This window comes from Mesoplodon mirus, assembly GCF_964341445.2.
Source record: "Mesoplodon mirus genome assembly, chromosome: 1".
Lineage (NCBI taxonomy): Eukaryota > Metazoa > Chordata > Mammalia > Artiodactyla > Ziphiidae > Mesoplodon > Mesoplodon mirus.
In genome coordinates, this window is record NC_138976.1 from 18,082,358 (window position 1) to 18,110,141 (window position 27,784).

The window sequence follows — 27,784 nt, forward strand, 5'->3', positions numbered from 1 at the left end:
GGAGGTCGTAAGCTCCATGAGGGCAGGGATACCTGCCATTTGTTTGTTTCCACTGCTGTATTCACTAGTACCTAAAACAGTGCCTGGCCCCCTAGGAGGTACTCAATACATATGTGTCATATAAAGGAGGGAATTATCATTTAGTTATAACTATTGCTGTTACTGTAACTGACTAGCCATTCTGCACTGTCCACTTCTCCAGCCAGGCCCAGAGAAAGGACAAAGACTTACCGATGCAATTGAAGGAAACTTCCTGTCGGCAGAAAAGGGAGCAGCCATCTCCGTTGATCTTATTCATGTCATCACATTCTTCACCTTGGCTTCTGCAGAAGGGATATAGAGGGGAAATTTGTCAGATCAGCTTCAGACCCACAGCTGGACATGGAAAAGTTCCTCTCCGGGGCCATGAACTTTCTGGTGAGGCCTCGGGCAAGTCCCTTTCCCTGTCTGAGTCTCCTGTTTCTTCCAAATGAGATGCGTACAAGGTGAATTTGTGAGATTCTATTATGTTTGCCTTACTGTGTTTCTGGTGACATAGAATTCCTGCTTCAAACCCATTTGCTGAGATCTCCTTAGTTAAGTTAGCAAGTCAGATGGGAGTAACGGGAGGATGACTGAATGAACAAACGGATGCACAGACTTTGCTTCGGTGTATCTGGGAAATCTTACTTCCATTTTATTTTTTTAATTTATTTATTTTAAAAATTTAATTTATTTCTTTTTGGCTGTGTTGGGTCTTTGTTGCTGCACGTGGGCTTCCTCTAGTTGCACTGAGCAGGGGCTACTCTTCGTTGTGGTGCGTGGGCTTCTCATTGTGGTGGCTTCTCTTGTTGCGGAGCATGGGCTCTAGGCACGTGGACTTCAGTAGTTGTGGCACATGGGCTCAGTAGTTGTGGTACATGGGCTTAGCTGCTCCACGGCATGTGGGATCTTCCTGGACCGGGGTTCAAACCCGAGTCCCCTGCATTGGCAGGTGGATTCTTAACCACTGCGCCACCAGGGAAGACCCATCACTTCCACTCTAAAATTGAGGATTTGAAGGAAATTTTGGAGTCTCTAAAGTATAAATGCTGTTCTTCACTATGCCCTGCCTTAGCCCTATCCCCATACCCCCAGTGCACTTAAAGGTAAAGATTTTTTCCATCCACGTGTTCAGGTTTGATCTTCCTTAGATCAGAAAACACTGCCTTCTCCATTGGGTGTGTCATTTCATAGTGTCGAGAACTCTAAGGCCTGTGTCCTATGCTGTTAAGAAATAAAAATGCCTCCTCTCGTTTTTTTTTAGGAATTATTTCCATTACCTAAGGATGATTCTGCAGTGGTTAGGATCGGCAGAAAATGAGCAATGCTCTCTGAATTGGACCTAGGGAAAGAGAAGGAGGAGTAACAACTGAAAGTTTGGATGGGTTACCACTTTCTGGAAAACTCCCATCCATTAATTAATTAATTTATTTATCTGCATTTTGTCTGCGTTGGGTCTTTGTTGCTGCATGCGGGCTTTCTCTAGTTGTGGTGAGCGGGGGCTACTCTCCGTGGCGGTGCATGGGCTTCTCATTGCGGTGGCTTCTCTTGTTGCGGAGCACGGGCTCTAGAGCGCAGGCTCAGTAGTTGTGGCGCACGGGCTTAGTTGCTCTGCGGCATGTGGGATCTTCCCAGACCAGGGCTCGAACCCGTGTTCCCTACATTGGCAGGCGGACTCTTAACCACTGAGCCACCAGGGAAGTCTCTCCCATCCTTTTAGTGACAGAAACTTGGGTTTAGAGCCCCATGTTCCAAACTGTGTGATCTCGGACAAGTCCCTTAATCTCTCTCTCTCTCTCTCTCTCTCTCTGATATTTCTATCTTTGACAATTTACATCAATTAAAATAAAAAATAATTAAACTTTCCATTCCTTAGTCACAGTAACCACATTTCAAGTCCTCCATAGCTGGATGTAGGGAGTGGCAAATATATTGGACAGCACAGAACCTATTTCCAGTATTGTAGAAAAATCCATTGGACAGTGCTGTTCGGGGCATTGAATCTCAGTCTTCTCATGGGCTAAAATGGAGATAATTACACCTACTCCTTAGCGTTGGTGCAAAAATGGAATGTAACTTAATGCGACTGGCCCGGCGTGCGACATACAGTAGATGCTCAGAGAGTCACAGTTCCCATGCCCACCCACCTGTCCTGGGAGGTCTCCGCAGAGTGTGTGGCAGTTGCCCCTTCATCCCCAGAGACCAGCTGGGACCTGTCCCAGCATGGAAGAAGCCTCAGACTTTGCCTTTCACCCGGGCAATTACACTGGGAAATGTTTGTTGCTTTTAGGAGGTGTCAGAGTAGCAAGATGGTGCCTTGTAATCAATCCTTACAATGACTAGGACATTGCATTGATCTCTGAAGAGCCACCCAATCTCTCCTGTCTGAAAACCCATGAGAAAAGAATTCTGTTGATATATTCCAAGCTGGGCCCATATTCCAGTCTCTGCCAGTAAACCTTGCATACTGGAAACTGGTGGTGGCCTTGTGCTTCTTAGCTATTTCATGGGTTATCAGGGGAGAGATTTTTTTTTTTAATTTTTTTAACCTGGGCTGGTTTCCCTAAGCCACAAAGAACACTTTTAACCCGTTCCCTCACCACCCAAACAATACATTCTATTGGTTTAAGCAAAACATTAGGGTCACCACAAATATCTTCTAGGCATGACAGATCTATCATTAGATAGACAGGTTCTGAGAAACCTTCTCTGACCTCCCAGGCTGGAGTGGGTGGCCATCTTCTGAGTCCAAAGACAAGGGGCTCCATCTATCAGAGCACTTGTCAAACTGAGTGCCTTTGCCTGTTACTTGAGAGCACTCTATCCTAGGCTTGAAGATGCCAAAGGATGTGACAGAGTCTTTGTCATCCTAGCACCCTGACTCCTGGCACAGTGTCTGGGACAGAGGCGACAGCACGTGGTTACTCCTTTACTTGTTAGTTTTGCAGGGCTGTCGGTCACAGCAAGGCAATGGTAAACCCAGGTGTGAACCTGGGCCCTGGGCTCACGTCTTGGTCTTGCTCCTTACTGGGTGTGTGGGCTTCAGAAAACCATTTTAGTCTTTGTGTGCAAGGTGTCTCTTTTGTAAAGTATGGTAATAAGACCTATCTCACGTGGTTGTTGGAAGGACCCAAGGAGATCATAATGTAGCACAGTGCCTCCTGCCTAGTAGAGTCTCAATAAATATTTATAATTATCATTCTAAGACTCATCCAGTGCTTTCATTCATCAGGGCCCTCACTGAGTGTTGAGTCTATCTGTATTTATTTGTAAATTCCTTTGCATATGTACAGTAAATTAGCATGTATCATCCCATGAAAAATCCAGTTAGCGAAGACGGCATCCTTTCTTTCCTTCAAAGTTCATTTATTTATTTTTTTGCCTAGGGAATCATCCATAAGCTGCATTCAGTTTTCTGCAAAGTACGCCAACAACTATTTGGTACCTGCAGGTCATTCAACACGTATTTGATGTCTATGCAGGATAGTAATTCTAGGTAAAAAAATACTAAAAATCTTTGTTAAGAATACTACTTAAATTACTACTAGTAGTAGTTTTAGATCAGTGAGAAGAAGAATATTGTTTGCAGTGTTTTACCAGTGCACCTATATCTGATTCGAAAATGGATAGACTGATCAGTTCCTACATCTAGTGAGTTTCTTTTTTTATTCCTCGTGCTAAATTAGAAAATCCCAAATCACAGTTATGCGTTGTCAGCAATGACCGTGACTGTTCCCTGGATATTCTGGATATGCAGCTCAATCTTGTACCCACAAATGATAGGGCACTTTCCCTGGAGATTGTCTTGCTCAGGGTTCCATCAGACAACAGCTGCATCAAAAGCTAGACGTCGATGTCTTAATGTGGGAGAAAACAGTGACTATCTTCCCTTTGCCCACTTTTGTTACATTAAGCACCAGAAACCATATCTTCATGTTTGGTTGTTGCATTTGGAGGAGGATCTTAAGTACACATGACAGCACGTCATCAATTTCATTCTCTGACAAGCGAGGAGTTTTATCTTCTATGCTTGAGGAGTCAAATTCTTGGCTATCAGGTGGTTTGCATCACAATTCAACCCTTAAAAATCCTTATATTATCTCCTCCGTATGGAAAATCTAGATAATTCAGCTTTGAAATTATGGATGCAGGACATTTAAGACATGAATATATATCCCTGAGATACATCACTTCAGCAAGCCACTTGAAATTGTGCAAATAATCATTACTGGCCTTTATCGACGTCAACATTAAAAAAAAAGTCATTTGTTATTTCAGAAACTTGACTTAGTACCTTTCTTGTAACAGCTGGCATACTTCAGTGTGTATGGGGGTGCAGAATCTTACACATAGTGTTATCTTTTTGCACAGTAAGTTGTGCAGTTGTAACTCACTGGCCCGCATCTGATCATATTCTCGACATCTACTTTTCCCTTCAATGCTGAGTCACGATCAGAAAGCAAACTGCTGGCCAATAACAGATGTCTGTGCAGATGGGTATTCTTGTACAAACTCTCTCCTTGCATCACTGTGTCATCCTTGCTGTGTTCCTATCTGGTCCTTTCATTCCATAGCAGGTTTCCAGTGTATATTACACACCACAAAATCTTCAGCACCAAATTAAATTGCTCTTGACCTCAAGCACTAGTGTCAATGATAAACTAAAAGAAATAGTCACCAAGCCCTTCTCTTTCATATATGAACTATACCTATGAGCCGATTCATGTTCTGTACATCAGTGGTTTCATCCAACTGTGAAACAAATTCTCTTTAAGTGCCCCTCCCCCTACAGAAACAGTCATTGCAATTCCATGTTGCACAGATATTATGTGACACCCAACAGTGCCATTTAATGAAAGAATTTTGCCAATAGCTTGTGGTGTCATCTCCATACGTAACGTTTATCACTAAATCTGCCAATAGTTTTAAAAGTCCCTTAGCAATAGTGTGACTCGTAACTATATTCACAATAAAGAACACAATTTTAGCAATAAGGAACTTAATTGTGCATGATTCTTGGTCTCTTTTTCATCTCTAGGGAGAAAACCATTCAATTTAGTGACCGAAAATACTTTTGTGCTTGTTCTGGAGGAAAAAAACCTCAAAGATTTACTTTTTTTTTTTTTTTTCCAACAATGCAAAAGTCTTGATGGCTTCTTGCAACTATTTCTCAGTTGCATAACATCTTGCCCTGTGGACAGGGGATGGATGGACTGATGATCCAATAAAATCCATTTTTTAGACACACAGCTTTACATCTTCTAATCACACTCTTCCTTTTTTGGCTGCTCGTGTGGAATCTTTACACTTGCCTCCCTGAACTTACAATCACATTGAATATTCACTCTGGAGTACCATTTACTATTACGGTTTCAACATTATAGAGAGTTGAAATATTTTGCTGTTTTTATAAGGCTCTGACCCAGTTTGTAACTTGTTGATATAACATGATACAACAGAAATAATAAATAAACATGCAGTTTTAAGAAATGTAAATGGTAACTGGCAAAGAATGTAAAAGTGTTTTAACCTAGGTGCACTGTGTCCTGTTAAGTGAATGTGGCCTGGGGTGGAAAAAACTAATAGAATCCTTGTAGAACACATAAAACAGCTAGGAACAAGAGCATACTGGTAGTAAGTGCATAATGGTAGCTCTACGGAAATCTTATATTGTATTACATGCTTGAGAAACGTGTTTGTTCAAAAAAGAATCATTGCTTTTTCTCTGAGGCCAGCGAACTGCTTGCAGACAAATTGGCAGACTGCTGAGGATCCCTCGAAACTCACAGCTCAACCCTGAAGAGTATCCCATAAGCTCTTCTATTTGGCACCCTGACCATGTCTCGGCCTACTTAACATCACTCCCACTCCTCTCTTTAGTTAGGCCTACTTACTTCTGGATGATGCCATCACCGCAGTACCCACTTCCATGGATGTAAGTGGCAGCAGGTGATGGCTCACTCTCTTCGTTTCCTGAAATAGTGATGACCCAGTACTGGTACACACTGCCAAGATTTAGATCCCTGGAAAACATAAAGAAGACTATTAACTATACAGACGCAAGGCTGGGGACAGACAAAATGGATCCCCTTGAGTACATGTCTACCAGTCTTGCTTGTTTTTGATATCACATGCACATTTAATTATCCAATAATTTTATTATTTTTTTTTTAATTTTACTGAGGTATAGTTGATTTACAATGTTGTGTTAATTTCTGCTGGACAGCAAAGTGACTCAGTTATACATATATATATTCTTTTTCATATTCTTTTCCATTATGATTTATCACAGGAGATTGAATAGAGTTCCCTGTGCTATACAGTAGGACGTTGTTATTTATCCATCCTATGTATACTAGTTTGCATCTGCTAATCCCAAACTCCTAATCCTTACCTCCCCCACCCCCCTCCCCCTTGGCAACCACAAGGCTGTTCTCTATGTCTGTGAGTCTGTTCCTGTTTCATAGATATGTTCATTTATGTCATATTTTAGATTCCACATATAAGTTAGTTATCCAATAATTTTTAATGTCTACTGTGATTAAGGCACTCTCCCATGCATGATGGACTACACTAAAATGTAGCATCTAAATGTCACTAAAATGACATCGTACCGTGAATATTACTAGGTACTTTTTATCTTTAATTTAACCCTTACACTAACCCTGGTGGATAAGAACTGTATGGTATGTGGCCCATAATGAAGGTGTTTGGGAGAACACCATCCAGGAAAAAATAAATGGGAGAAGCAAAGGCACAGAGGTGGGAAAGCACCATGCGAGATTCTGTGGGCACTGTCTGATCTATTGCCCTCTTTTTAAGATCTGAGCAGAAGCCCCATTACAAGCAAGCAAGCCCTTTCCTTACGTTTCATATCCAGTGATTCTCCACCTTCCTGCCACTTGCTTCTCCCTGTGCCTCTCACTCTTGACTAAAATAATAATAATAGCAGCGTCTGTTAACTGAATGTCAGGACTGGGGCTAAGCACTTTCCATGTGTTTTCTCATTTGAGAACCAAAACAATGTGTACTAGCACATGTGTACTAGTCATTTCATGTTTATTTTACAGATGATGGATCTGAGGCAGAGAGAGATTAAGCAAAATGCTTACAACCATATGACATTCAATTATATCCTGCAGTCTGCCTCCCTAATCCCTAGTTCAGGTTTAACAATCTCTCTCCTTACAAAGGGGCATCTTGTCCTGGAACCACAATTCCAGGCATTGGTTCCTGCTAGCTTTCCAATCTGCCTAGATTGCATCTCTCCTTTGCTCTCAAGACCTCCTAGAGCAATGCCTGTTCTACCTTCCTCACACTCAACCTTACACCAGATTACCTCCCTCCCCGTCTTATCCCCTCTCATCTCCCTGCTTGAATTCCCCTGCCATCAAAGGAATCTGGCTACTGCCAATTATCTTCCAAGGCAAAGATACATTTATCCACATGACCAGATCACCATCCTCATTTCCTTTTTGACCATCTTCAAAAGGAAATGTTACTCTCTTTCATCTCCCTCTACGCCAATTATTTACTTTTTAATAATAAAAATGTGTCATGGGAAAAAACACAAAATGGTCATCAAGAGAATTCCTATCAGATTCCAGAGTTGGGGTGAGGGGGGATTCCATAAACAAAAGGACAGTGTCAAAAACATCTCAAGTTCTCCTGCCCATCTGTTGTTTCAGCTGCTCTGAGGGCTAGGGCTGTCTGGATAAGTCCAATAAGATAGCAGGTGCAGCAACAACAGTCAGACAACGTCTCCTGACTATCAATACAAGGATGAGCTGGAGTTTATGAGCACTGAACGAGGCTGGTGAGGAGCACAGCCTTCCTGAGAATGTTGGGCTTATTACCCAAAGGAGAGTTTGTTTAAGCAGTGCTGGAGCAGACAGGAATATTGAGGGTAGACCAGAAGTCCCTGGGGGTTCCAGCGGCGCTCCGTCAATGAAAACCAAGTGGATGAAATGCATAAAAATCTTGAGATACTGTATGTATGAATGATGAATAAGCGGTGCCTTGTAAACCTCTGAAATGCTAATTTGTTGATATAATTATAGGCCTTTAAAAAAGTTTACTGGATATTTTAACCACCTCTAGACTAATGAATGTATACATGTTCAGATAATGCTTCTAAAGCTGGAATATTGTGGCGGGGGAAGAGTGATTGTCCCAGAGACACATGAAGGTACAAGATAAAGATGACATGTATTCTACTGTACATTAATTTTCTCTAAAATATGGAGGCACATTTAATATTAAACAGTCATGGCCGTGTTATGGAATAAAATAAAGACGTTTCTTCAGGCTACCTCCCAGGCCACTGGGGGCATATGGTCACTGTCTGAAGCCGACGGAGCACTTCTGTGGAAAAGCGTGAGAGTGTGAAAATTACTTCTCTACATTGCGTTTCTCATTTGTGGTGTGTGTCCAAATGATTTATGGATGATAATATTTAGGTGCTCTGCTAATATTTGTGAATGCTCTCCTCCTCCCCATAACTTGCCCTCCCTCCTCCCCTCCCCCCCCTCCTCCTCCGTCTCAATAAACACCACTGTGAGGCAAGCAAACATGTGTTTCCATCCTGGCTTCATCATTTGCCAGCTGAGAAGTCATAGGCAGGAGCCTATTTCAAATTAGTCATAAACCTAGTTTCACAGCATTTTCCCACAGATTGAATGTAAGAACATACACAAAGCACCTATGTGCCCAGCCAATGACACATAGTTAACAAATGTTAACCCGTTACAATTATTGCTGTATTATCAACATTCTCACTCACTGGAACTATGCTAGGCTCTCTTTCCTAGAAGGGAAGAAGTGACAGATAACTATCTATAAACTTGGTTTGGTAAACCCATGAAGATGGATGAGGCCACCATCTAGTATGTGTGCCATAGCTTGATGGAAAGTCTCTTTTCTACCATGTCGTTTGGCTAGAACACTCTTCATTGCCTGCAGCTTGCTCTCTCTCTAGGTGGCTACTCTCAACGTCTGCAATTTCTGGATCCCAGAAGGTTTGTCTTTACCGTGGGGCAAAATCTGTCCCCCAATAACTTCCACTACTGTCTTCCTTGTTACCCACCAGCATCATACAGAACATACCTGATTGGTAGAGAAACCTTAATAACCCTCCTTACAAACTGTGTGTGCAGGGCACATGCATCATTATCTCACAGAAGCCTGAGAGTGGCTCTTTGAAGCAGGGGTTGTTATCCCAAGTTTTCAGATAGGAAAACAGAAGCCCAAGTCATTCCCTTCATAAAAAGCTAGGGAAGAAAGAACAGGATACAAATGCTATTAGAAAGATTATATTTTTCCACTGAAGAATTCTTTTGATAAAGCTACATGTTCTCCAAGTTCAAGTTACCATTAATGCTAAACTAGGGCTCTTTTCTCAAGAGCCTAAGGTAGAAGAGAGTTCTTTCAGAAGGACAGGGTAGTGGCTTCTGAAGGCTTTGCTGGAGGTTAGGACCTATTTCATGGTTGGTCTAAAAGTAGGACATTTATGTCAAGTTGTTCCTTTCAGCTGCTCTGAAAACCATCTGGAAAGTCTTATGCTGTCACTTGAACTCCTTCCCCTCCTGAGCCTCCCACATCCAGGCAGACCCTAAGCCTTGTCAATTTCCCCCACCAACAGTTCCATGTCATTCCCTCTGCACCCGTGCTGCCACCTACATCCCAAACTTGATGGCTGAAGCAGCCTCTGGCTTGCCCTCCTGCCTCTAGCATCTCCCTTTTCCAGTCTTTCCAAAACCATCAGAATATTCTTAGATCCAAAGCTACTCTCCAGCTCAATATCTCCCCATTTAGTGCAGTGATGGGAGCATGCTACCAAGCTGAAACTTCCTATTTACTCTTTGTTTGGAACTAAAATTTTACCACTTCATCTGAAACATGATTAGTTTCATCACTTCTGATTTCTCTCATAGAATTCTGAGGGCCATTTTATTTTATCTTCATTTAAAAAGTTAACCTCCACTAGTATTTAATCATTAATTCTTCACACTGCATCTCACATTAATTTCATGTTTTTAGCTAGTAAGTTTAAATGACAGTATTTAAATGTGATGAGATTATTTTGAAGGGTTGTTTTTTTGCAGCCTTGGTATGACTTCTTTTTTTTAATGTTTTTAATGTTTAACCATCACTGTTTCACAAATGTCTCAAATGACATATCTGCCTTAGGTTTGCATTTCTGGCAATTAGAAACAAAACTACTAACATTCCTAAGTGGTATGATTTTTCAGTATTTCTCCTCAGAAAATGTATTGATGGTAATGTGTATCAAATTTGGAGCACAACCTTATAGAAAACTTAGTTATATATTATAAAATTATTATCTTAAGAATATGTATGTTATTAAGGAGCCTAAGTACCCCATGACTTAGCTTTTGGCAAAAACGTCTATTTCTTAAAATTATGGTGTGTAATTAATATCATGATAGGTCAATTAAAAACCCCTCTGAAATCTACAGGCAAGTCACTTTACTTCTTTTGGTCTGTTTTTCTATCTTTTAATTAAGATATATGATTCTTCTCCCATACCAATGTGAAGATAAAATGAGAGCCATGAAAGTACAATAGGAGAAAGAGGGAGGGAGAACCTCACTGCACAATGGAAATATTCCATTTTGCTTCTTCTAGGAAACTCTCTCTGAGCCTCTTGATTACTCCTTATTGGCCTCCTATTGTTTCCATATTATAGCATTCATTTATCACACTCTATGTCTCCAAATAGTCTGTGTAACTAAACTGTGTTATACTTTTTTGATATTCCACCTTCTGCAATAATTATAGCAATTGTAGTTTCCATTTGTTTCCTATTTATCATATGCCAGGCACTATGCCTTCATATGAATACTATCATTTAATCAAAACAACAGTCCCTTGAATAATTACTATGAAAAGTTTTCAGATAAGGAAACTAACACTTAGGAAGGTTAAGCTATCTGCCTATAGTCACACTGCTTTTGTCAGAGGGCAGGGACTTGAGCCAAGTCTAATTCCATCCCAAGACAGTGCTATCTGGAGATGGAAGCCACAGCTGTTATAAACTGGAAAATACAGCCGAATAGAAGTTAAAAGACCTAGTTTTGGAATCAAGTAGAGTATCCATACAAAGACCAGTTGGAAAGTTCTAGAAGTCAGGAGAGACACACATCCTTTTACACACCACCACTGACTCACTAACCATGGGCAAGCCATTTCCTCTCTCTGAGCATCCATTTCTTCATCTACAAAATGGGAATCTGGGAAGAATGTGACGAGCAGCTCTAATTTAATGAGGCATGTAGTGCTGCATCTTTCTGCCATGAGATTTTCTACAAGCTAGAAGCTGCCTCAGCAGTTAAAATTCTGCACTGAGAATGGGTGTAGTTCAAGATCTACCACCCAGATTGACTGAGCTGGGAGACACGGTAGGGGGACCACCTAGGATGCCTCTGGCTTAGGAAGAGCCCAAGTATTCCAGTGCTGCCTTGGACTAAGGGTGAGAGGGTAATGCCTGGGCACTTTGTATACCACCAGCCAAGAATGGGAAGAGAAGGAAACGATCACTTTTTGAGCCTGAGATGATGTGCCAAGGGACTTTATACATGCCATTACAATTGTTTTAAATAGAAAATATATTAATCGCATAGAAGAGTACAAAGAACACTATAACAAATGTCTGTACACTTACTCCCCAGCTTTGTCAAATTATAACCTTTTGCGATATTTTCTCCATATCTTTTATTTTTGGTGTAAAATAAATAACATATACTGTTTTATATATTTGTTTTCAACCTACCCGTGTGCTCTTCCTGTATCCCATTTCCCTCTCTCCCATGAACGTTTTTATACTTCTTGAACGTACGTATTGTTTTGCATGTTTTGAACTTCCTAGATGTTTTAATACTACATTTATTATTATGCATCTGGCTTTACTTTTTCTTAACCAAGCATTGCTTTTGAGATCCTACATATTGATCACGTAGATGATCAATAGATCTGCACGTGGATCTAGCTCATTATTTTCACTGACATAAGTCTTTTACTGTATGAACATAGCATACTACATCTGACCATTCTTTCCTGAGAGGCACCTGGGTTATACCTCTCTTATTAGTAGTATCATTATTATGTAATCTTTTTTGTTATTTCCAATAATGTTGCCTTAAACATTTGTGTTCATGTTCCTTTGCACATAAAGCAAGAGTTTCTGAAGGAAATATATCTAAAGTGGTACTGCTAGGTTGAAGATAATTGCATCTTCAGCTTTATTAGATATTGCCAAATTATTATCCAAAATCATTGTACCAATTAACACACCTACCAGCAGATTTCCCATTGCTCCAGGTCCCTGGCTGCACTTGATTCCACCAAACATTTGATTTTGGGCCAATCTGAGGGGTATTAAATGGTATTTAATTACTATTTTACTTTGTGCTTCCCTGATTACCAACAAGCCTGGGTATCATTTCATGTGTTTGCTGACCACATATGTTTCTAGCATGCTGATTGCTTGTTCATCACTTTGGCCTATTTTAAATCGGGTTCTTTTTCTTTATTGATATGTCATGCATTTACAGTTACTGGATACTAATCCTTTGTAATGAAAAGTTCTGCAAATACCATTTCTAAGTCTGTGACTCCTAGTTTTGTTTTGTTTTTTTCGTTCTGTTTAGGTTGTTTTGTTGAATAAAATTTTTTAATCATTTCCTTCTTGATTTGTCCTTTTCATGGCTTGTTGAATAAATGTTTCTTCACTCCAAGGTATTAAAATAGTCTCCCCTATTTCCTTTCAATAGCTTTAAGTTTTTATTTTTACATGTATGGCTTCAATCAACTACAAATAGTTTTTAAAACGATGTGTGATAAGGATTGTTTTCCCCCCAAATAGGGATGAATCATTTGTCTGACGTTATTTATGTGAAAGTTAATCCTTTCACTACTGAATTGTGATGCTGCCTTTGCCATATATCATTCAGAACTTAGATAAGTTTTTTTTTTTCTGGGTTATCTTGTTTCATTAGTCTATTTTTTTTCTATTATCTTATCAATAGCAGTCTGTCTTAATTTCCATAGTTTTAAACAAGTCGATTTATGCTACAAGTCCATTCTATACTTTGGTTTTCTCCATCAAAAGACCCTTTTTGCTCTCTCATGTGAAATTTTAGTTTCATTTTTTGAAATGCCTGTTGGGATTTTAACTCCAATTTCATTGAGTTTATAGATGCATTTGAGGATAAAAGACTTCTTGATGACATTGTATCCCCCATTTATACACACAGTTTATCTATTTATTTAGGTCTTCTTTTATGATTTCAGTGAAGTTTTAAAGCTTTCTTCATAAAAACTGTGATGATCTTTTATTAGGGATATATTCCTAACTCTAAGCATTTTATAGATGTCAGTACTACAGTAAATGAGAGCTTTAATCTATTTATCCATCCACACACATGTATGCACACATGTGCATGTATATCTATATTTGTATCCTCATGTCTTGTAGCTGACAAAAAATAACTTATAAATTGATATTCTATTCATATGTTCTCATAGACTGTTTTGTTCATTCCAGTAATTTGTTGATTCTTATTAATTTTTCTTTGTAGTCTCTTACAGATGAGGATAATGATAGTTTTATTTATTTACCTACCTACCTACCTATCTATCTATCTATTTATTTATTTATGGTTGTGATGGGTCTTCATTGCTGCCTGCGGGCTTTCTCTAGTTGCGGCGAGTGGGGGGCTACTCTCCCTTGCGGTGCACGGGCTTCTCATTGCGTTGGCTTCTCTTGCCGCGGAGCACAGGCTCTAGGAGCGTGGGCTTCAGTAGTTGTGGCGTGTGGGCTCAGTAGCTGTGGCTCGCGGGCTCTAGAGTGCAGGCTCAGTAGTTGTGGCTCAAGGGCTTAGCTGCTCCACGGCATGTGGGATCTTCCTGGACCAAGGATCAAACCTGTTTTCCCCTGCATTGGCAGGCGGATTCTTAACCACTGAGCCACCAGGGAAGTCCCAAGTTTCTCCCTTTTCAATCCTCAGAAATTTTGTTGGTATTTCTCACCAAGCTGGTTTAGGTAGAACCACTGATGTTACTAGTTTTGTTTTGTTTTCTATCATGAAGGGAACTGATTTTATTAAGAGTTTTAAAATTCTGCATCTAGGAAGACAATTTTATTTTAAAACATCATTTCATATGCTGGTATTGTGAATTACATTCATAGACCATCTAACTTTAAAGTCTCATCTTATTCTAGGAAAATCCAGCTTTGACACAATGCGTGTGTTTGTTTGAGTGTGTGGGTTTTAATACATTGATAAATTCTGTCTGCTGTTAACTTGTGTAAGATTTTTGCTTTTCGGTCATACGTTTAATTGACCAAAAATTTTTATCTTCTTCATTTATTTACTTGTCCACTTGTTTGCTTGTTTATATATTTATGTGCTGTGTTGTGGACAGAAACACTGTTCTATGTGATACTGATTCTTTGATATTTGCTGAGATCCAATTTTTGGCCTGGGACATGGTAAATTAAAAAAAAATGTTCTACATATCCTAGAAGAAAATATTTATATTTAATTCAGTAGCAGGGTTCTATATATTTTTATCAGATGACATATTTTTTGTGTTGTTCAAAATCATCTATATCATTATTTTAGTTTGCTTGTTCTATTAATTATGGAGAAAGGTATGTTAAAATATCATAATATGGGTTTATCACTTTCTTTTAGGTAAGAGTCATGTTTGATTTATATATTTTCAGGTCATGTTATTTGGTATATCCAAGCTCAAAATCATTATATAACTTCCTTTTATCTTTATATGGTGAACTCTTTATCTTAGAATTTTTTTTTGTCTTAATGTTTCCTTTGCCTGATAATAATATTAATGTAACATTTTGGTTAGTATTTGTCTGGCAAATATTTTGCATTCCTTTACTTTTTATCTTTCAGTGAACTTAGCTTTAGTTAAATCCAACCTGAGAGTCTTCATTTTCATAGTCGACTTTAATCTGATTAGTGTAATGACTAGTATATTAGATTTCTTTCTCCCATCTTCTTTGTGCTTTCCATTTATCATTATTTTTCTCTGCTTATTTATTTTCCCCCTTTCTCGCTTTCATTTGGGTGTATTGGATTTCTTTATTTCTACTCTTTAGCCCTTCTTAGTCCGTCCATCTAATTTTTGCAGACTATATTTTCTAATTATATTTCTTTTTTTGGTTATACTAAAATACAAATATGCATACTTATTATCAAAATCAAAATTTAATAAAAACTCTGATGTTGATTTCTGACCCTTACTCTTATATTTTTATGTTTTTTTAATTTTGACATGTCAACTCATGTTCATTGGGTTTTAATCTGTGACAATCATGTGTCCCCAAGGTCAAGTCTATATCCTCCCTCAGAGGATAACTTCTAGGTACCCTTGGAACATTAATTGTCTAGAACAATTTCTTCTTCTTCTTCTTCTTTTTTTTTTTTTCCAGTTAGCTTTTCAGTTTAGGCATTCCCAGACCATACGAAGCAGTGTAAACTCAAACCTCAAATCTTTCTGAGGTACAGGACATAGACATAGATATGTTTTCCCTAGTATACTCTTTCACTAAGCATGTAGACTTTCAGAGGTCCTAACCTTATTTTGAAGCCTTTAGTTATAAGTCCCCACCCTGCAGAGTTTCAGGGCCAAATCTCCACTCCTAGAATAAGCAAGCATATTCAATCCACTCAGTTGCCAAAACTGATGGCTCTCCCTTATCCAAACTACATCAATAAAACTAGATTCAGGGCTTACCTGTCTAGTTCTCAGTTCCATTTTTTTTTTGCCTTTAGCAAGACATTTTTTGACTTCTCTGATCTCAGGCATGCATTTTAAGGGATACTAGTTATATCAGTTGTATTTTATCTGTAATAGAGGTTTGTACTGGAAATATTTTTAGTTTGTTAGTCCACCATATTTCCACATACAATTTCTAAAATATACCTGTAAGGTAGAAATCATTTGCATTGTGCACTTGAGGTTCAGTGTAGTTCAGTGATCTGCCCAAGGTCAGGGAGATAATAATTATAAAGCAGAATTTAAATCATGCTGTTTGACTCTAGAACTCTTGACCTTTCCATGATATTGAGATGACTCCTTGGGTAAGTACATGCTACTGAGCAATGCATTAATATCCAGTCAAGTACAGAACACTGCAACTATCTGAAGATAAGGCAAGCTCCCCCTTATAGTCCTAAAGTCTTTTAGGAAGCTGCACCTCAGACTAAAGTAGATTTTATTTCTTATGTAGAATTATAGAGCAAAATAGCTTAAGCACTAACATATTGTTAGGTGAGAGCCAATTTTTTTTTTAATTAAGAAGGGATAGTATATTATCCCAACTGCTTTATTTTTTTTCTATCCATAAAGGTTACCTATACTTGCTTTAACAAATTAAAGCACTATGTAAAATAATCAAAATAAAGTAAAATTATATCAAATTCCATCACCTTGAGGCAGCTATCAAGAACATTCCGGTCAGCAACACTTCATGTATCTTTTTATGTATAATCATACACAAACACATATAATTTTCTATGAATATAAGATCACAAATATGTCAATATCACTTCATCTTTAGTGTTCATGAAAAAAGGAGCATAGGAGAGGTAAGAAGTAAACCCAGCTAGTTAGCTTTATGCTAGCTAATTACTTTCATGGCTTTGACTACTTTTTCAAATTCTGGATAAATATATTTATATCATTTCATTTGTTTGTCCATTCATTCATCCAAATAGCATTCACTGGGTTGTCCCAGCTTTTCCTAGGTTTCTTGGATTCAAAGATCAGTAAAATATAGTCCTGCCTTTAGGATGCTCATAGGCTTTTGGGGAAGAAAAGACATTAAAATGAATGGCTTTAACGCAGCCTAATATATACAATAGAATATTACTCAGCCATAAAAAGAAACGAAATAGAGTTATTTGTAGTGAGGTGGATGGACCTAGAGTCTGCTATACAGAGTGAAGTAAGTCAGAAAGAGAAAGACAAATACCAGATGCTAACACATATATATGGAATCTAAGAAAAAAATGTCACGAAGAACCTAGGGGTAAGACGGGAATAAAGACACAGACCTACTAGAGAATGGATGAGGATACGGGGAGGGGGAAGGGTAAGCTGTGACAAAGTGAGAGAGTGGCATGGACATATATACACTACCAGATGTAAAATAGATAGCTAGTGGGAAGCAGCCACATAGCACAGGGAGATCAGCTCGGTGCTTTATGACCACCTAGAGGGGTGGGATAGGGAGGGTGGGAGGGAGGGAGACGCAAGAGGGAGGAGATATAGGAACATATGTATATGTATAGCTGATTCACGTTGTTATAAAGCAGAAACTAACACACTATTGTAAAGCAATTATACTCCAATAAAGATGTAAAAAAAGAAAAAAAAATGTGTAGGGGTCTGTAGGGAGCACGAGTAATATCAGACACAGGCTGAGGAGTCTGAACTTCTCAAAGAAGGTATACTGGCTTGACAGGAGAGGTAAGGAGAAGCCAAGCCATGAGAACGGGAAGAGAAATGGCTTTTGAGTCAAAGGGCATAATAATATTTGTTTTGTGGAAGACCATTTTGGTAGCAGTATAGATAACTGGTTTGGGGGAAAAGCAGAAAGACCAAATATCTGCCCATGGGATGGACTGATGCAGGAATACATTGAGTTCCTACCAAGTTTTGGCACTATGCTAGACGTTGTCATATTCTATTTTGATTAAAAAGAACTAAAACTTACAACAAGATATCCTTCCTCACTGAATGACTGAAGCTGTGTGTAGTCTTCTCCAAAGAATTTCTTAACATTCATACATTAAGGTTACATACACTGCTTTTTCCTACATGTGATAACAATATACTCCTTAATTCCAATTTTGTTTGGGTATCACCCTGAATTCTTAAGAGAACACTGTACTTTTGTTCTAGGTTGAGAGGTACTTTGGTCTTATGTTTTATTGGAAGAGGGCTGTTGTTGATTATTTGAAGGAGAGAATATCCTCTGCCCTTGGGAAGGGACAACACGAAAGGCAGTTTGACATCACTGTGGATGTCACCTGGACCACATCAGGCAAAATGACTATGGTTATTCCATTAACTTTGGTTGTGATTTTTGATGAATTAGTTCTCCTCTCTGGACCTTGCTTTCCTTGTGCAATTCAAATAAAAAGCATGTATGGAGCTTCTGGCAGGAGTCATTCCAAAGATGAAGAAGATACCACCATCACTGACCTCAAATAGTTCAATGGGCAAAAGAGAAGGATAAGCCAAGTACAGTTTGACTGTAATTCAAGGCAGAGCTTGAAGAGCACCAACAGAGAGGAGAGCCCAATAGTGGTTAGAAGGATGAGAAAGGGAGAGTCCTGACACCTAGATTAGGTTGATTCCTTGTACAAGTGTCCATATCCCCCCATACTTTATTATAAAACTCACACCCTTTGTTGTAATCAGATGCCTGTCTTCCATGGTGTACATTAAGTGCTCTAAGGACAGAAAAAACCATTAGCCTTTCATTGCTACATCTCTCTACGTAGCACAGCGCTTGGCACAGACTAGGTTTCCAACAATATCTGTTGAAGGAATTCATAGTCTGAGACAGTGCACATGAGGAAAATGTCAAGACATAAATGATAAGCATGGCATTCTGGGCAGTAGGAACAGCACAGAACAGGACACAGGTTAACCTTCTGAGATAAAGAACAGTGCATTAAGACTGGTCTGCAGGGTAAGCCAAAGGAAGTGCTAAAGTTTTACGAGAATGGTCAGTTGAGAGTGTAAGGTAGATGGTGGAAAGTTCTGAGGTGAGATATCAGGGCTTGAGTTATTGAGGGATGGAAACCCACTGTTGTAAAAGCAGGGGACTGGATGCAGTGATTTCCCAAGTCCCACACCTCCAGCTGTAGAAGCCAGAACTTAGATGTGTTAGCAGTAGTCGAGACACTGAACCAGCACCCAGGTCTTTAGACAGCCTGGCTTCCCTCCACTGCCACCTACCCTCCTACCGGACCGGCACTCAGTAGACTGCGGCCCTTTCCATTCACGTGGAAATCAAAGCTTTGCTTTAATAAAATCTTCATCTCAGAATGGTGAGATTCCATTGCCAAGAAAAGAATCTTTGTTTGGGAAAATGGATTTTGGTCTTACAATATCCATCCACTATTATTCCTGGTGACCACTGTGAGCTCCAACCCATGGTCTGGATTAAATGAATGAAGAATGAGAAGGCAGGGATCTGAGAATCCACTGGGCATGTGTATCCCTCCCAATGGGACGAGGGTCCACCCCTCTCACACAGGTAACACACAGCTCATTCTTTTCAGACTGACAGTGCTGCCCTCACTCTGTAGAAGGCTCAGGAAGGAGCAAATGTATACATGCAACTGATTAATTCCAGCAGCCTTGGATATAATTGTACAAAGATTTGCCCTGGTACCAATTTAAAACTCAGTAGCACATTTAATAAAACTAACAGTTTGCAGCCAAGGCCTTTGTTATTTTGTTTTAATCATCTTTTACCACCAACTGAAATGATTTTCTACTTTCTTGGTGCAGTGAAATAAAATACGAGAGAAAGAATGGGGGGACAATGTGGAAATTATAAAAGATTCAGAGTTTCAAATCCTGGGATAAGGTCACAGCAGCCCTGAGAGTTAACGGGTTGGTTGTGTCAGGCTGAGATTTGAAGGGAAGACATTTACCAGTTTGGGGGAAACGCCACACCTGTATAGCATTAAAGAAAGGAGAGAGGAAAAGAACTACAAGGGACTCTTGTTTTTCCTGAATGCAACCAAAGGTGATGTGTGACAGCTTCCCCAAACACCCCTGCTGGTGATGGACAGGTCTCTTGATTGCAGAGCAGGGGCTTGTGACAAACTGACCGGTCGCCAAGACCCCTGGGAGCCAAAACACCAGATATAGTTGGAGGTAAACAAGGCATGCAGCACCGTGTGAAAATGGAGGCCACGCGGGGGCCAGGAGTCAACAGAGGGACCCAGTGACAGCTGGTGATTGAGCGGCACTAAGTGAACACAGTTGTTGAGGACCAGGGGCCAGTGGGGAAAGCAGCCTCCCTTCTCCTTCCTGTGGCCTCTCTGGGTGGCCAGCGATTTTATTACTGGCAGAGGGTGAGCCCAACAGCATTTTTGAATTTGGCATCACATCTAAAACCATTTGGGGGCTGGGCATCTCTTTCTTCGCCCCCCTAGCCCCACCCTCCCCACGAATGCTTTGGATTCGGTGAAAGTCGGCGTGCAGTTAGCAAACTACACTTCCCCTCGAATTTTGAAACCCATGTGCGCTTGGGGAAAATGTAATCCTTATGTTTCTGATTCATTTACACTTAACTCATCAAAACGCTATTTTGTAAGAGCTATTTGATGTCCGCGAAGTCTTCTGAGCCCTTTTGTAAGCCTGGCTTCTTAGAAGCAGGAAGTCACGTTTCTGACGAGAGGGGAGAACTTGAACTTAAAAGATTGAGTTTGTTTTGAAATGAGGGCTCTTGGAGGGTCACGTGGACCCGGAGCTTGGCCAAATGCGTTCTCTCATTTCCTATACCACCCCCCTCACCAGCACCAGCTGCCATGACGTTACTAATGTCAGCGCGCTATGATTTCACCCTGAGCAGCCAACGAGACGACTTCATGATCAGAGAGAGCTGAGCTCAAAGCTGAATCCCAAGGTCTGGCCAAACTCCAGCACTCCGCGATGTTGGGGGATGCGCACCTGGATTGGGAATCAGGAGCCCTAGGTTCAGTTCCCTCTTCTGGCATCAAAGGGCTGTGTGACTGATGAAGTGGGCTCCCCTCTCTGGGCTCAATTCTCTCATTTGTAGAGTGTCAGTGCTTCAATGTTCCTTCCAGGTCTGAGAGGTTTTGAGTCTAATTCCTAGACAGGAGGAGGTGTGAGCACCTCAGAATTCTCTCTGCTGAAAGCTTTTGGGGACTGAGTTTGTATACAAGGAGCTTAGCTCAAGAAGGAAACACAAAAATGTAGAAATCAGGCGTTGGATATTGGTGGCTCAGTGTCTCATTGTGGGATGGATGCTAGAGCCCAGAGAAGGAGGGAATACGTTGCCCCAAGTCATGCAGAAAGTTCATGGCAGAGTCCAGCTTTCCTGGCATTTTGTGACTAACATCCTTGGATGGAAGAATTCAAACTTTTCCGTTTATAGGATACTGAAGCTGAGGCAAAAAACCTACTTCCCACTCTGACAACAAGAACGTGAAAGCAGCACTAAAATGGAAGGGGGCACTGGCATTGTTTTGCATGAGGCACAGTGACATGGTGTCTGGCTTGTATTAAAGTCCATGAGTGAATGATTAATCCTGGGTAGAAAACAAAGCCCATGCCTTGTAACGTTATAGGTATTAGTGTGGCGGAAGATTAACCCCACGACCCCAACAGGGCACCTTGAAGAACACTGGACAACACTTTGAGAATCGATGCATGATGAAAACAGGTGGTCTCACAGGTCTCGTCTGCCCACCCCCCAAAACACACACACACACACACACACACACACACACACACGTGCACATGCACAAGCTCGCCTCACCTGCTCCTGAATCTGTACACAGAAATGTTATGGCTCAAAGCAAACTGTAGCTGTCTGCCCCCACCAATCCACAGACTGATAACGGGAAGACAGCTTTGAACTCCTCCTCCTCTCATCCCAAACCAAACATCCCTCTATCTCCACATTATGCGTTTCAGTGACGCCAACAACATAGGCACTTCTAGGACCCACTCACTTCCCTCCTCCCTCTGACCCGTCATGGGGCACATCCATCCCATCAATACTGCTCAGCCCCATCCAGTTCTCTCCATTCCCACCTTGCCTACCCTAGACCAGGGCCATCTTCTACTTCAGTGCTGGCAACACTGTCTTACCTCCCTCATCATTGCCAGTCTGTGCCTCTATCCCTACATCTGCCCAGATAGCCACACAGCCAAAGAGCTGTCCTAAAACCAAACCTGATCACAATTCTCTCTTACCCCTAACAGCCCCTCACCATCCTCAGGATGAAGTCCAGACCCTTCAGCATGGCACTCTAGAACCAACGTTGCTGGCCTCCTCTCAACCCCTCTGGCCTCTTTGCTCAGACTCTCCTCCTCAAAATTGACCCCTCAGCCACCAGGAGCAAACAGTCCCCCCTCCCTTCCCTGGCTAAATGGTCTGGCCTTAGTGGAGATGCCACCTTTCCCAGGAGGATCTCACTGACCTTTTAGCTGAGTGAGGACTTCCTAGCCCTTGTGCTTCTCTTATCATAACACCTTTCCCACTTTTGTTACCACTTAGGTGTCCCCTTCTCATATGAATTAGATGGAGCTCCCAGAGGGTTGGGACTGTTTTTCATTGCCCCGTTTATCTCTCTCCACTGCCCAGCACGGGGCCCATGACAAAGACAGTACTAAATAAATGCCTGTGGAGTGAATGGTAGACTGATGGACATTGTCTGGCCCCATCCCTTCCCTTTAGGGGGACTGCGGCCCCAAGAGCAGAAGAGACCACGCTCTAAGATTTTCTTTGATCCTTTTGCCCCTCTGGTAACTAATCCATTTCAGACGTTTAAAGGAAGACCTCCAATATACCAGCTATCATCTGTATTACCACAAATTTCTGACCACTTATTGATTTGCCAAAGCATTTGCTCATTCATTCATTCATGCCTTTATTGACCTGTTTATTGACCATCTACTTCATGCCTGTCCTTGCAAAGAAGCTGAAGATAATATGGCAAATGTTACCTAGTTCCCATCTCTGGTATCTCACTGTCAAGTCAAAATGCCACTGAACAGGAAAAATACACCAGGACATTCTGAAATTGTCCCAAATGGAAACAATCAGTAAGCCCTAAGAGAGAGAGAAAGTAGGTCAAGAAGGAGCTCTGAGGGCCCCAGTGCACCTGGAAGGCTTTCTTTACAGATGGCCAGTCTCTGAGCTCGCACGGGACATGTAGCCTGGTCCCTCTACTCTTACTGAGTTAGACATACTCAGGGCAGGTAAGAACTCCAGGAGGGTCTGAACAGAATGTCAGAGCTGGAAATGACTTTCAGAGTCATTTACTTAGGGCTCCATTTTATAGAAGGGGGACTTGCGCCCACAGATGGGGAATCATGAGCCAGTAATATAGCAAAATCTCAGGAGATCGGTACTTGAAGCCATGTCTCCTGATTCCAGGGCCAGCACTTTGATGGGTTTTCTCTCTTTTTCTTTAGCTCAGCTACAGAGATTAAAGTGCAATGGCCTTTTCTTTCTTCTAATCCAGCACTGAACTCTGTGTAGAGTTGAACGGGAAACTGTTTCATGAGTGTGTCTGTGCATGTCTGTGTGTTTGTCTTTCACACATACTCTCCGGCCTGGCCAAGAACAAGCCTAATGAAAACCAAACAATAGGAAGAATCATGAACATTTCAATCTTTATAGTTCTCCCACATTGCATCATGTTCTTGCAAGTCCATTAGCTCATTAGTTTTTCAGGACACCCTTTGTGAGACTGTATGGATAGGAATCATCACCCACTTTGTTCCAGGGATAGGAGCTGAGGTTCGAAGCATTGAAGGAATCTGCTCAGGGTCATGCAGCAAGACAGTTGTGTGCTGGCCTGAGAATCAGATCTCCTGATCCCCAATTCAGCATCTCCTAAGTAATGTCTGAGGTTCCTGCTTTAACAGATACAACATCAACCCACTATGTCCTTTCCTGAGGATTCTCATCATCTCTGAGCACAGACTGAATGGATTTTGTCCACTCCTCTTGCCAATGCCCAGCGTGAGATAAATTCCTCCATTATTCCCACATCTGTAATTACTCTGACGGCTGTTATTTTCCTTCTCGTTCCTATTCATCTACTTGTTTTCTTAAAAATCAGGAGTCGGTGCCCATACAACCAAGTCCAGTCCATCCTACCCACCCACAGGGAGAAAGGCAAAAGAACAAAGAAGCAGGTGACATCAGGACACCCACTGCAAGCCGACTTCACTAACTCATTGTTTTCCAAAGGAGCTCTTGATCTACCCCACCCACTAACAAAACACTAAATTAAAGTCTATTCCTCCATTTCAGGAAATAACATTTCCCTCATTCCAGACACTCAAACCAGAAACCCGGGAGTCATTGGACAGCTCCTTCTCAGAACCCTTGCATCCAATACATCTCCAAGTCCTGCTGGTTCTACTTGTAAAACATTCCTCCAATTCATCCACTTCTCCTGCAGACAGATAATCATAATCTCTGGCTTGCACTTGAGCAATAACCTCTAAATGGACTTTCTTACTCTTCCTCGATCCTCTCTTTACTGAGCACCAAGAGCAATTTCATAGAAACACAGATCTGATTGGTTTAGTCCTCTAATCCCAATGAACAAATCCAAACTCCATAATAGAAACTCCCTTCACAATATGGCCCCTGCTTACAACTCCAGTCTCGTCTTCTGTATATCCCCCCCTAATCTGAGGGGGAATTATGCTCTATTATAACCTCACATAATAATAAATCTTCAGGTTGTAATTATATTTTTATTTGGGCTATTATTCAGACCAGCTCTCCTATCCAGTTATAAGATTCACAATTACAGTGCCAGCATGGAGACTGACATGCAGAAGGCACTTATTCTTAAAAGACTGAACAAATGAATGAATAAATTTATCAACAGAGGCTTGGGTCCATCACTTAACTTCTGTGAGTTTTAACTAATATCTGTAGAAGAGACACTATCATGTAGAAGAGACACTATCATGGGCCAGTAATGCACCTGACTGATCCACAGAAATTTAGATAAGTGATCTCAGTAGTGTTAGCACCAACCAGGGGCCCTTCACACTTTCAAAATCGTGAAGGTACCTGGAGACAGTCAGCACTTTTACGGCTACTGCTGACCCCAGAGATCTGTGGATTTTGCTAAACCCTTTTGTTTACCCTAATGTTCCCAGAACCTGTATTTCATTCTGAGAGGTACTTGGCCTAAGACTGATGAGAGGGAGTTGTAGGTGGATGATGCCCGGCTTCCAAAAATAGAGGAAGATTGTGCTGACTCTGTACACTGCTAGCCTGGGCTAGGAACAGAAGTATTTGTTCGGGACTTGGAGAAACAGCTATCAGTCCTGATGCTGCTCATGTGTCTTGGTGGACATCAGAACGCAGGCAAGGCCACGTTGGAAAGGTGTGGGGAAAGGCCCTGCTCAGAGAGGGGTCCAGCCTGGAGCATGCATTTCAACAACAGGTTCCTGGAAACCATGCTGGTCTGACCAGGCCCACACTGTGCAAAGCTCTTCCTCCTCATCTGCTTAAATGTCCAAATCCTAATGAAAAAAAAAAAAAAAAAGTTCTCTTCTGTGTGTTTATTCTGTTGCTTCTTGGAAACAAGAAAACCTACTTTTTTTTTTTTTTTTTTTTTTTTTTTGCAGTACGCGGGCCCTCTCACTGCTGTGGCCTCTCCCGTTGCGGAGCACAGGCTCTGGACGCGCAGGCTCAGCGGCCATGGCTCACGGGCCCAGCCGCTCCACGGCATGTGGGATCCTCCCGGACCGGGGCACGAACCCATGTCCCCTGTATTGGCAGGCGGACTCTCCACCACTGCGCCACCAGGGAAGCCCCAGAAAAGCTAGTTTTAACATCTACTTTCTCCATCCATCAAGATGCCACCTTGTCCTTTTCCTGTCATAGCAATGATTATGCTCTATAGTTGGCCAGGCACGTCCTTTGGGGTCAGGCAAGGAGATGTAAAACTTGACTCGAGCATCTGTTAACTGTGGGACCTTAAATGAACGACTTAACCTTTTTGAGTCTGACCTTCCCCATCTAAAAATAAAGCATACTGATAACTACACCTCATTGGTAGGCTTATAAAAATACTGAGCATATATGAAGTATTTACTACACGGTACTTATTAGCAGTAGGGGTGCTGGTACGGCTAGTTGTAAATGCTACCTGCATAAGTGATGGTGGCTAACACAGTGATGAAACTTACACTCCACTGAGGTCAGAAACTGGGTTGGTTTTTGGTAACCATTGTATCTTCAGAAATGTGGCATGGTTCCCATCCAAGGAACATTTGAGAAATATATCAATGAATAAATGATTACTAAGAGTAACTTCTTCATAAATGCTAGTTCCCTCTTGACTACCCATTTTACCCTAGATTCCAGTAACACTGATGGATATGCAGGAGGGCTGACATTAAAATCCCAGTTTAGCAGATGGGAAAACTGAGGTGTGAAAAGATGAACAACCAGACACCACTTAAAGATATTAATAGACAAGTAACAGAAGAGGGAATGTAAATAGCCAGTCAGTATTTGAAAAGATGCTCATTCATGATGCTCAATCCCAGGAACACCAATGAGAAGTCATGTTTTACCCATCCAATGGGCAAAGACAAAGCACTTCCATTTTGTTGAGTAGTCATGACCATGGATACACCTAAATAACCTGCAGCAAATTCCTACTGTGGAATGTTATATAGCAGTTAAAAGGAATGAAGTAGATTTAAGGACCAAAGTGGATAGATAGCTCAGATTACTACATTTCTACATTCGATCTGAGACTGAACATGCTCTTCTGCCATGAAGTAGAGTAGGTTGGTTCATTCATTCTTTCGTTTATGCATTCATTCATTTATCAATTTTTGTTAAGCATCCACTTGGTTTCAACCATCCATCCTATGGCAAACTTTTTCAGTGATCAACTTTTATTCATCCTTCAGGTCTCAGGTTAGACATGACTTCTTCCAAGAAACCTTCCTAAACCATCTCAAGCTGGGTTAGATACCCTTCTTGTGTTTTAGATACCCTTCTTATGATCCTCACACCATACACCTTTCATGCTGCAGTATAATCACCTGATTTCTTTGTCTGTTTCCCCCTTTAAACTGTGTGCTCATGAGACTAGGGATGTCTAGTTCCAGCACAGAGCATGGCACAGAACAGACACCTAGTAAATATCTGTGAAATAAAGAAAGTATCACTGAATATTATTAAATTAGATTTTCACTATTTGGTTGATGAATGAATGAAAAAATGAATACCTACAAGAACAAAGAATGCATGACTAGGTGACATACAGAAAGAGCCAGGAAAAGAAATGTGGCTGAGACAAAAAATGAAATGGTGACTCACCTGGAGAGCCATAGAAACAGCACAAAGGGGCCACCTGTGCTTCAGTGGACCCCAATTTGGTCTAACCTTTCCCAACCCTCTGAGGCTTACTATGGCATTGCGTGTCAATACTATGGCTAAGATGTGGAAGCAAGAGACCCTTTTTCTGAGAGGTTCTACTGCTGACTCACTCTTCACTCATTTACCTGAAAAGCATTCATGGACCCTTGACCCTGTTACGAATGAGCATGCTAAATTTTGTATTTAAGAATCTGAACCAGGTGAGAGAAAAAAACGCAGGCCCAGTTGAATCTAAGATAAGTCAAACAGTGATCAAGGACCAAGGCTCACGTTATAAGACATCTATGTTCCAAATAGGCTAGGATCTCAATGATGGCAGGTCACCCAGCCTTTATTATGAGTCACTAGGAGACTCTTCTAGTCTCTGTTCAAATGTCACCTCATCACAGAGGCCTTTCCTGACCACCTATCTAAAGTTACTAAATCCTACCCAGTTGAGATATCATGTAGTGTTTTCTGGTTTGTCTCTTCCAACTACATCACAGGGATCAATGAGAACAAGGATCTTCTCTGCTCTGTTCACTACTGTGTCGCTAGTGCCTTCAAAGTACTTGGGTTCAT

At 41.0% G+C, this 27,784-nt stretch overlaps 1 protein-coding gene across 1 annotated transcript in view; it reads right to left on the reverse strand.

The window, feature by feature from the left end:
- The window catches only part of PAPPA (pappalysin 1), a 255,383-nt gene that overhangs the window by 135,969 nt on the left and 91,630 nt on the right, over positions 1-27,784 (reverse strand). Inside the window, exons 8-9 of the mRNA XM_082621426.1 lie at positions 5,916-6,044; positions 232-323 (exon numbers count right to left, since the gene is read on the reverse strand). Coding sequence (XP_082477552.1) covers positions 232-323; positions 5,916-6,044 — 221 coding nt within the window. The remainder of the gene's footprint in view (positions 1-231; positions 324-5,915; positions 6,045-27,784) is intronic.